Source organism: Mixophyes fleayi, chromosome 8 (assembly GCF_038048845.1).
Source record: "Mixophyes fleayi isolate aMixFle1 chromosome 8, aMixFle1.hap1, whole genome shotgun sequence".
Classification (NCBI taxonomy): domain Eukaryota; kingdom Metazoa; phylum Chordata; class Amphibia; order Anura; family Limnodynastidae; genus Mixophyes; species Mixophyes fleayi.
In genome coordinates this window covers 135,810,261-135,821,304 of record NC_134409.1, presented here as the reverse complement: position 1 = coordinate 135,821,304, position 11,044 = coordinate 135,810,261, and the positions used below count along the sequence as shown (strand labels likewise).

The 11,044-nt window shown below is 44.6% G+C and overlaps 1 protein-coding gene across 2 annotated transcripts; it reads left to right on the top strand.

The window, feature by feature from the left end:
* The first annotated feature begins 440 nt into the window (after nt 1-440).
* Nucleotides 441-10,772, top strand: TATDN2 (TatD DNase domain containing 2). Of its 2 annotated transcripts, none has more exons than XM_075183727.1 (7): nt 441-559; nt 5,259-5,619; nt 6,396-6,818; nt 7,622-8,446; nt 8,774-8,901; nt 9,647-9,830; nt 10,409-10,772. In XM_075183727.1, the coding sequence occupies exons 2-7, from the start codon at nt 5,266-5,268 to the stop codon at nt 10,547-10,549; spliced, it is 2,055 nt and encodes a 684-aa protein (XP_075039828.1). In that variant the 5' UTR covers nt 441-559; nt 5,259-5,265; the 3' UTR covers nt 10,550-10,772. The 2 variants fall into 2 exon arrangements, with proteins under 2 accessions (XP_075039828.1, XP_075039827.1); XM_075183726.1 differs by lacking the exon at nt 441-559 and adding an exon at nt 1,505-2,097.
* The last annotated feature ends 272 nt before the right edge of the window (nt 10,773-11,044 follow it).

The window sequence follows — 11,044 nt, the reverse complement described above, 5'->3', positions numbered from 1 at the left end:
TCCTTGCACCTCTGCACCCCTTATCTCTTTGCACATGTGACTACCTGTCCTGTGCCCCTGGTTCCCTGCACCCCTTTTCTCTCTGTACACCTGACTCCATGCATCCCCTGTCTCTCTGCACATCTGTCTCTCTGCACACCTGACTCCCTGGTCTCTCTGTACACCTGACTCCATGCATCCCCTGTCTCTCTGCACATCTGTCTCTCTGCACACCTGACTCCCTGGTCTCTCTGTACACCTGACTCCATGCATCCCCTGTCTCTCTGCACATCTGTCTCTCTGCACATCTGTCTCTCTGCACCCTGCCAGGTGTCACCTGACCCACACTCTACCTAGGAACGTCCCACGTGATCTTCACTCTACGTCACCTGTATTACTAGCCAGTCAGAGCGCGGCGCCTCATCGACCAATAGAAGGACGAGGGAAGACGAAGACCCGCCCTCTCTCCAGTCAGCGCGCGGCACTGGGAGGTCCAGGTCCGGGATCCAGCCAATCAGAGCGGCCCGTGCTGGGGTACGGAAGCAGCGGCGGGAGAGCCCGGGAGCTGATGAGATCGGCAGTAAGTGCGGGGGGACCCGTCACCTCACCTCCCCAGGACCCTGGGATCTGTCCCTGCAGCACTGGGAGCCCCCCATGTGACCTGATCCCCTGCTGCCCCCATGTGACCTCTTATTGCCCCCCAGGTGCCCTCCTATTACCCCCCCAGGTCCCCTCTTATTACCCCTCCAGGTCCCCTCTTATTGCCCCCCAGGTCCCCTCCTATTACCCCCCCAGGTGCCCTCTTATTGCCCCCCAGGTGGCCTCTTATTACCCCCCCCAGGTACCCTCTTATTGCCCCCCCAGGTGCCCTCTTATTGCCCCCCAGGTGGCCTCTTATTACCCCCCCAGGTACCCTCTTATTACCCCCCCAGGTGCCCTCTTATTACCCCCCCAGGTGGCCTCTTATTGCCCCCCAGGTGGCCTCTTATTGCCCCCCAGGTGGCCTCTTATTGCCCCCCAGGTGGCCTCTTATTGCCCCCCAGGTGGCCTCTTATTGCCCCCCCCCCAGGTCCCCTCCTATTGCCCCCCAGGTCCCCTCCTATTGCCCCCCAGGTCCCCTCCTATTGCCCCCCAGGTCCCCTCCTATTACCCCACCCAGGTCCCCTCTTCCTGCCCCCCCTCCAGGTGCCCTCCTATTACCCCCCCTCCAGGTGCCCTCCTATTACCCCCCCCAGGTGCCTTCCTATTACCCCCCCAGGTCCCCTCCCATTACCCCCCCCCCCCCCCAGGTCCCCTCTTATTGCCCGGGTGCAGCATCTGGTGCATGAAATGAGGTTAAAGTTGATTTGACCATTAATACAAGAAGTGAGGCTGCTGCATGTGACCTGTATATTAATTATCACTTCTAGATTCAACACATGGAGAAACCTTCACCAAAACAGACAGTAAATCTCTGTACACTATTATTATTATTATTATTATTATTATTATTATTATCATTATCATTATCATCATCTATAACTCCAGACAGTGGGGGAAACAGGGACATGAAGCAGACAAGATAAATGCAGACATGGAAACAAAGGTTATGGAGGACCCTGCTCATTCTAAGTGGGAGCTAATACTATTAAGCCAGAAGTCATGTTAAAGGATAATTTAGGTGGAATATGTACAATAGGTTACTATACAGAGTACTCACCTGGAGCAGTGTTGGCAAAACCAGTGACTGACTCCTAGTTCCACCCAAAACAGCATTTGTACATTTAGGGGCCATTATTCTTTAAAGCTGCATTACCACCTATGTAGGATTTTTAGGTGGCCCCTGGGGCTCTCTGCATGCTTCTATTTTTCTTGATGCTCTTCTGGTTCTGCAACACGGATCTGGGATTTAAACCAACTTAAAATGGCGGAGATGGTAATGTGACGTCTGCTCAATCTCAGGCTGCAATCTCTTGATTGTGATTGGTCACTCCCCTCCCTCTCCGGTTTTACGGCTGGAGCTGAGAGAGAAATGTCACCCACACACAGTTGCGTCGGACATTTTTGAGGATGGGGCCCTATATTGGCAATGCAGCCTATCCGTTCACTGGAAACCAGTAGTGAGGACGCTGATTCCAAGTAAATTTATAGGCTAAATATTGTTTCAGCTCACAAAATAGCTGCTTCTGTAGTATTACTATTATTATTATAGTATATATAGCTCCAGTCAGCCACCGGAAATCACGGTGGCTCAGTGGGTAGCACTTCTGCCTCACAGCACTGGGGTCATGAGTTCAATTTCCGACCATGCCCTTATCTGTGAGGAGTTTGTATGTTCTCCCCGTGTTTGCGTGGGTTTCCTCTGGGTGCTCCGGTTTCCTCCCACACTCCAAAAACATACTGGTAAGTTAATTGGCTGCTAGCAAATTGACCCTAGTCTGTGTGTGTGTTCGGGAATTTAGACTGTAAGCCCCAATGGGGCAGGGACTGATGTGAATGAGTTCTCTGTACAGCGCTGCGGAATTAGTGGCGCTATATAAATAAATGGTATTAATAATAATATTACACAGTGCTGTACAGAGAATATGTAGCAGATGTCTTTATTTACAGACCGATTTTCTTAAGTGTCCTCCGTTTGCACTAAGACCACCTTTATTGTAGATTCTGCAGTGATGTTTACACTGCGGTTTAAACAATGATTTTTCTGAGTACACACAGTTGTTTCAGCAGTCGCAAGACATTATGACCCACACAGCCATTGCAGCTTATTAAAATTAAATTTGGCAACTGTCGCTTCAGCATTGAGGAGATGAGTAAGAATTTCAGGAACATATTTCTGTGCTATTTAGGGCTCATTCTCACGAGTTACTCTTTTCAGCTTCCCTGTATTCACCATAAGGACCTGGCAGGGATATGGTATATAGTCATTATTCACGTAGGTTTGTGTGATGCCTTTCTTAGGTGTGTGCTTTTCTGGCCCACCAAATTTAAATGTACAGGTTGGCTTATAGAAAAGAGCTGCTAATAGCATTCATTTATCATCATCATTTATTTATATAGCGCCACTAATTCCGCAGCGCTGTACAGAGAACTCACTCACATCAGTCCCTGCCCAATTGGAGCTTACAGTCTAAATTCCCCTAACACACACACAGACACTCGCACACAGACACAGAGGGAGACAGAGACTAGGGTAATTTTGATAGCAGCCAATTAACCTACCAGTATGTTTTTGGAGTGTGGGAGGAAACTGGAGCACCTGGAGAAAACCCATGCAAACACAGGGAGACCATGCAAACTCCACACAGATAAGGCCATGGTCGGGAATAAAACTCATGACCCCAGTGCTGTGAGGCAGAAGTGCTAACCACTGAGCCACTGTGCTGCCCATTTATATGTATATTCAAGTTTTAGGAATTTTTTAAACCTAAGATGTTTGGTATAAAGTTGTGGTTGTTGAGGTAGATTATTTCCTATAAGTAATCCCATTGATGGACACTGTGGCCTGTTAATTTAGCCACCATTTGCAGGAATTGCACACGACTGTACTGGAAATGCAAATATAATATCAAACATCATTACGGTAGGGAAACTTTTACATATGTTTGCAAAAGTTATTAATAGCTCTTTCTATCTACAGAGATTTATAGTTTATGTTTAGTGGTCCTTTAAGAATCAATTATCCTTAGGGGGGTATTCAATTGTTAGCATTAACGGGAAAAAACGAGCGCTCAAAAAAAATTAGCGTTAATACGGTAATTACTCGCGAAATTTCAGCTCGCAGCCCCTTGAGTGGCGAGCTGAAATTCCGCGAGTAAACTACCGTATTAATGCTTTTCGAGCGCAATATTACCGTATAAACGGTAATAATTTTTGAGCGCTCGTTTTTTCCCATTAACGCTAACAATTGAATACCCCCCTTAGAGTCTGACCCCACTTAGTAAAGGTTGTTTATAAAAGTATAAAGCACGCACCTCTAGTAGTGTTTATGCCATTTGTGCAAATTCCTCTGTTTACACATTGAGGTGCATAGATTTGTGGGCTCGTGTGGCAGTTTCTGCAAAGTTGCAAAATATTGCATCTTCTGATTGGATGGATCAGAGCACCCCTGGCTGTGCGTGGGCTAGGGGCGGGAATTTGTCTAGTTAATCACCTATCTATTCGAAAAATGAGATTTTTTTTTATTTTTTTTGCATGTTGTGATTATTTAAATGAGAATAAAGAGATGGAAAAGGTGTATTTAAGGGACGTCAAAATGACCGTCAGTGTTCTCCCCAGAAAATTTTGCCAGGTGGGGGCAGTTGTAATACTTTGTAATAATAATGAAAAATGTTGGCGGTTATTGCCCCTACCTGCCAGGACCGGTCAGACTGGTGGACAGTGGTCTAACACACACTGCTGGCTGCAGTGCTCACATAGTGCCTTGGGGACCAAGAGCCGGGTGAGCACCTGGGGAAAAAGGTGCTGGGGAGGACACTGACCTTAATTTATTTTATCTTGAAAAGCTAAATAGCAATGAGCCGACCTGCAGTCTATGTATTTTTGCATCAGAAAATTACAATTTAGCCTTGACCAAAGCACAACTCCAACATGTGTTCAGATGCATTTATTTGGCAGGGAACAGACACAGTACCTGCTGAAGGTGTTTTTATGTGCAGTGCCTTGTAGGAAGCCAAAATAATTTGGGTATAGCTGGTCCTTGAAATATGGTGAAACTACATAACCTTCTAATAGGCCATCCTGGAGGAACAAGGGATGTCCGTCTCCTACTCCTGGGTATCACTAAGATAATAAGTCCATACGATTATATCCAAGAAAAACATCTCTGAGTCTTTTGAGAATACTTCTCGGGAGGCATAGGCTGCAATGCAGCAAGATACACTCACTTCTTAGAGAATTAAGGGGTATATTTACTAAACTGCGGGTTTGAAAAAGTGGAGATGTTGCCTATAGCAACCAATCAGATTCTAGTTATAATTTATTTAGTACATTCTACACAATGACAGCTAGAATTTGATTGGTTGCTATAGGCAACATCTCCACTTTTTCAAACCCGCAGTTTAGTAAATATACCCCCTAAATGTTTGCTGGAAAGGAAATATTTTTTGGGGTATTAGAAATTCTTCTATATATTTTTTATTAATAACCACTTTCATGAATAGAGGGAAAGTGAGACCTGTTAAGTCAGTCCTGATCTAGATGTTTCCTCACGGCATAAGTTTCTATATACCTGTATTATTTTTCAGTCTATGTAAATCCATAACTCGCCATGTGTGATTTTATCTTATTTTTTCCTTCAGCGCCACCATGGCTGACCGGCGTGGGAGTAGTTCTCGGAAACATAAATGGTTGAGCCCAGCAGAAATGTCTCCAAACAAATACTTGAAAAGCAATGAGTCCAAACTGCCTCGAAGAGTCAGTCAGAGCAGAGATTATGACTCGGAGAGTCCCAGCCCACCGCGGGAGAGGCACGTGACACTATATCCTTATGAGAGTACCCCAAAACACAAGTCTGATCTCCATGCTGCTGACCGTTCCTCTGGGAGGACCAGAAGCAGAGGTAGGGACAGACCGCGGGTGCGGAGCCTCGACTCCCACGAGAGTTCCCGAGGGGTGTCGTCTGCAGATGTGGTGCCTGGAAAGTCTGCGGCATTAGGAGAGGTATAATTATCCGCTGATAAATTGGACATTATACAGTATAGACGATGAACGGACATTTATGAAAGATGCTGTAACATGTAGGAACCAATCAGATCCTTTCATTTTTCTGGTACGTTACATAACAAAGAAAACATCTTGGTATAGATTATAGCACCTTTTTGTGCAGTTTCCTGTGCAGCGTTCATAGGCGGCCAGTTTGTTTTCTCTATTCTTTTTGAAGGGGTAAATCAAACAAAATAAAAGGCGCACGTGTAATTCTAACTGAACGTTGAAACGTTAGACTAAAACAACATTTACATGATTCATCTTCATGATATTTGGGGTCCCGAATGTTAGGTTGGTGAGACCACAGCAGTCTAGGGAAGGCAGCAGCCAAATGCTCTGTAATCTTATGGAGAAAACCCTTAGAGAATGGGCCTAGGTTCCTATTTTTCATTTATTACAAATGTTTTATTTGTAAGTGAGATGTTCTCATTTGTTCCAGAGTCCCTTTTTGTAGAAACGTTCAGAGTTCGGAGTGAATTTGGAGCTGACGTCAGTAGGGATTGCAGTCTTGCCATCTTTTTATTTATTTATTTTTTCCTTAAGCCGTTATCTTTTCAGTAGAGAAGGTAACTTCAAGCAGAGTATCCGTTAATGGCTTTTGTTGCAAAAGTGCTTAATTGATAAAGGTATAAAAGTATATTGGCGCTGTTTACGGCGCGTTCGCATATTAATGTGGCCCATGTACAGATTTCTCAAATTGTTTCATAGATGACGTTGGAAATTATTTTCAGGACTATCCCCTGCAGAGAAATGACGATAGCAAAAAATGTAAGGATACGCCCAAATTACGGAGACGCGAAAGCCGCCCGCCGTGCGCCTTGTTCCAGAGAGCGGTCAGTGACATACTTGGCACTTCCTCCAGGGCCAGAAGGTCGCTGAACAGTGAAACGACGAGTCCGCAGGATGTAGAAGACAGGAAGGAGACGAGTCCACCGCGCCCGGAAGAGGCGGAACGATCATTCCCAAAATTCAAGCCGCATAGCTCTGAGAAAGACTCTCCGGGACAGAGGTCATCAGAGGAAAGAGATGATCACTTGGGGAGATCACCTCCTTCTAGACCAACGTTTACAGAGCTGCCGCCTGAGCAAGGACCTGATGTCCAATCCACCCAGCGTCTTGTGTTTTTATATGAAGATGATAAAGACTCGGACACAGTAAGTACCAGGATATAGATTGTTTAAAATTTATGTACAGTATATGTGGGAAAGAAAACGAAAACCCTTGTTTATTGATGGAGAGATCTTCTCGTTGTGTTTGCAAATCTTTGGGCAGATTTGATACCTGCATCTGTTAGTTTGTTTTTTTCATCTAGGAGAGGTACTAGTGAAGCTCATCCATTAGTTTTTAATATAGTGCAACATTTATGAGCATGTCTTGGTAGGCATATTCTTTACAGCCAATCGTATACAGTACAGACAGTCAATGAAAAATGTACCCCTTAATTGCATTGACTGCAGAGAAACTAATCCAAATATAACTGTTCTCCAGGGTGAAAACATAACAGAGGGCACAAATCTGCTCCACTTAGCACCAAGTCCTCGCTCTACTCTAATCATCTGCTTCACAAGTCGTCGTACTACTCTAATCTGCTTCACAAGTTATCGCACACTACTCTAATCTGCTCCACAAATTGTCATACTACTCTAATCTGCTCCATATTGCATCGCACACTACTGTAATCTGTTCCACAAGTCATCGCGTTACTCTAACATTGATCTAACCCATTAACCCGGCCAGCTTTGTACATCTGAGGTTTCTAGGGGATGAAGTTCCTTAATATAGTTTGGGGAAGAGAGGATTTAGGAATGGAGGACTCTCCTTTAGTAATAGGTAGACAATTGCATTATTCTTGATGTTTTGCTGCTGATATGTGCACCACGGAAGAGGAGTAAACGTCCTACATCATTTTCCCGTTTACTGTCAGGTGTGTAACCTCTTTGTCTTCCTGTTTGTGCAGGCAGATGTTCTGGAGAAGGATCCCTCTATTGGTAGCGACTTCTCTGACCTAGAAGACGTGGGGCCACTGGCCAGGTTTTCCCAGGACGATGTGGTGGAGCCTTGCTGCTCCGTTGAAGACCACCGTGGACCTTCGCCATCCAGTTATGTCATGTACCCGCGTCACTTGTACGGAAGTCCATGGCGTCATTACACAGATCTTTGGCCCGGGAGCCCCATGTACAGGCCGTCTGCGGAACAGGACACATGGCGGCAGGCAGCCTGCGACTCCAGCTTCATGTCTGAGCGTTCTGTAAATATATTGGACAACAGCAACCTGAACGCGTCCGGTGACGGCGAATGTGCCGTAGAGAAGACTCTCGAACAACCAGGTTCTCTTGACTCGCCATTGATCTCTGACCGTACAACCAAACCTTTAAGAAGGACGTTGCAGGTTATACCTTCTACTGACCCTCCCAAGTTCTCGGGCGACGGCTTTATAGACACACATTGCCATCTGGACATGCTCTTTTCAAGGCTGTCCCACAAAAGTTCCTTTGCAGAGCTTCGAAGACAATACACCACGACCTTCCCCAGGGAGTTTCAGGGCTGCATTACAGATTACTGTGACCCCCGGACATTGAGAACGCTTCCATGGCAGCAAGTTCTGAACGAGGACATGGTTTGGGGGGCATTTGGTTGTCACCCCCATTTTGCACAATATTATACGGACCAATTGCTTGAAGAAATGTTGAAGGCTCTGAGACACCCAAAAGCCATTGCCTTTGGAGAAATGGGTCTGGATTATTCCCATAAATGTTCCACTAAAATCCCAGATCAGCACATGGTGAGGAGAGACGCGAAGTATAGTGACAATATTTATTATTATTATTACGTGTGATCCATATTAACCAATCAGATTTCTGCTTTTGTTTTCTGTACTGAACAATGACAGAATCTGATTGGTTGCTATGGTCTCTAGTTGTTCTATATATGAGACGTAAACTGTTAAAACCAGTTAAACTGTTACCGATGATAATTGTAACCTAGTAAATGTGTTCTGTTGGACGAGGGGTTCCATTCACAAAAATGTTAGTTGAATCAGGGGTATGTTGGCCTTTAAACAGCAGAAGTATTGGGTACATTTTTATCGGATTTTATTTTTTTACGACAGGTTTTTGAGAAGCAGCTGAAGGTGGCGGTGGCTTTGGGGAAGCCTCTAGTGATTCACTGTCGGGATGCGGACGATGACTTGTTCGAGATCATGAAGAGATGGGTTCCCCGGGACTATAAGATACATCGGTGAGCAATGTGCAGTGTCTTCTCTTCTGCCTCCAATGTCATTGGGAATAGACTTCCTTCTTCCGTCCTGTCCTATGGAGATGTACCAGCAAAAGTGACCCAATCATTGGCCGGTGTGGGTTTAGAATTGCAGGTACTCTTGTGATAGATACATTGTGACAAGTTATAACTCTGTTGGAACCCGCTGATGGTCAGGTGACCTTGACCAGGAACTGTCGTCTAACTATAGAAGGTCACGGGTGAAATAACAGCGGATGAAGCCGCTAATCCGAATGTAGGGCCCAAATTCCAAGTGACTAGATCTGTGTCCAATTTGTATACAGACTTAATGCCCAAGTTGTACGGATCTGGTTGCTTGGGGGTCAGTCCAAATGGCCAGATGGCAAGAGCAATGCTTCTCCTATCAATCGCACTGACCAGATATTCCTTTCTCAATAAATATATATCACATTTTGATTGGTCAAGATGGTCACTTTGGTTAAACACCCTTAGTGGGGTGTCTGTGGATGTGGTGTGTGCTGTAGTTGAGTGGGGAGGTTTAGTAGACGATGATTTTGTCTTCAAAGTCTCTGACGTGAGTTGTGTTGTGTGCAGATAGTTTCCCCGTCTCTCTGGCCGTGGATTAGTTACTATCGCGTTTTACTTGCTGGTGATCTGTAGCTTATTTGTATTGGCGCTCAGACAATCCCAACACTTTTGTCTATATGGTTATAGATCTCTATTGACGTGTTTTGCCTCTTCTCAGACACTGCTTTACCGGCAGCTACGAAGAAATAGAACCATCTCTTAATGAGTTTCCAAACATGGCTGTGGGGTTCACTGCCGTCTTGACGTACACTTCCGCCGGGAAGGCGCGGGACGCCGTGACCCGGATCCCCTTGGAGAGGCTGATTGTAGAGACGGACGCCCCGTTTTTTGTGCCTAGACAGGTAATGAATAAAAAGAGATCACCTGCCAGACTGGATGCTTTGTTTGTCTATCAGCTCATACGTTATTTATTGTGTGATTATACAGTGTTCATGCAGACGTCACCCGATGGCGTTACACTCTTATCGGATTTTTTTTTAGGATGGTGTTACAGTATATACACAAATGTAGTGTAGCCCATAGCAACCAATCAACTGTTTCTTTTCATTGTCTGAACCACACATGGAAACTGACAAAATCTGATTGGCTGTTGTTGATTACCGCACAGATCACCATGTTTTTAGGCCTTCAAAAAGAACGTATGTAAGTATTGTAGATATAAGATTTATCACAGAACAGCAGCGATTTTTCCCTTTTTTTTTTTTCTTATGTTTGTTTTTTTCAGAATTTTCTTTCCAAATAAATAATCCCATATACATAGTTTCGTCAAAGTCAGCTTAATGCGGAGCTCTCGGAATTGTTTTGTTGTAGCAGGTTCCGTATGAAACGTATAGAATACACCGACCGATCCGGAATACAGACACATTACCGGCTTATTGTAATTGTAAATTTAGATATCTCTTCTTTTTCTTTTCTCCAGGTTCCTAGAAGTATCTGTAAGTTCGCCCACCCCGGTCTTGCCTTACACACCGTTCAGGAGATTGCCCGGCTGAGGAACTTACCCGTCAAAACCGTCTTGTCAAAGTTACGTGAAAACACCCACAGGATCTACAGTATATAAACGCCTGCTCACCCGACCGTCTTTATGTTTGTTTTATGTAATGTTTTCAGGTTGAGAAAAACTGAATTGTTGCCTTATTTTAATTAAAATGTCTTAATTTTCTCTGTGAACAGTCTGGGGTTTAGAACCACAGCAATCAGTGTTAATGTTTCCGTTTCTTAAAATCCACTTGTTTTAAATGTGTGTCTCGTCTATTAAAAGAAAAAATATTTTTGTTTTTAAATAGGTTTGATTAGTTTTTATTATACTGTATAAAAGTTATTGCTGCTTACAATTATTTACCACTACAGGGCGATGGTAACTGTGCTTTACAGTAGATTGTGCTCATGCTGTGGTCATTGTAAGTTGCAGATAGCATTGTATGGACTCCTTCAGTCTTACCACCTTGTGTATGTCTGCAATGCTGTAAAAGTAGGTGCAGATTGATTTTTCTGGAGGCAGTTCCAGAACCCGTGAGGCAGGCGTACGTCTATTAATGCACTAAGACCGTGTTTC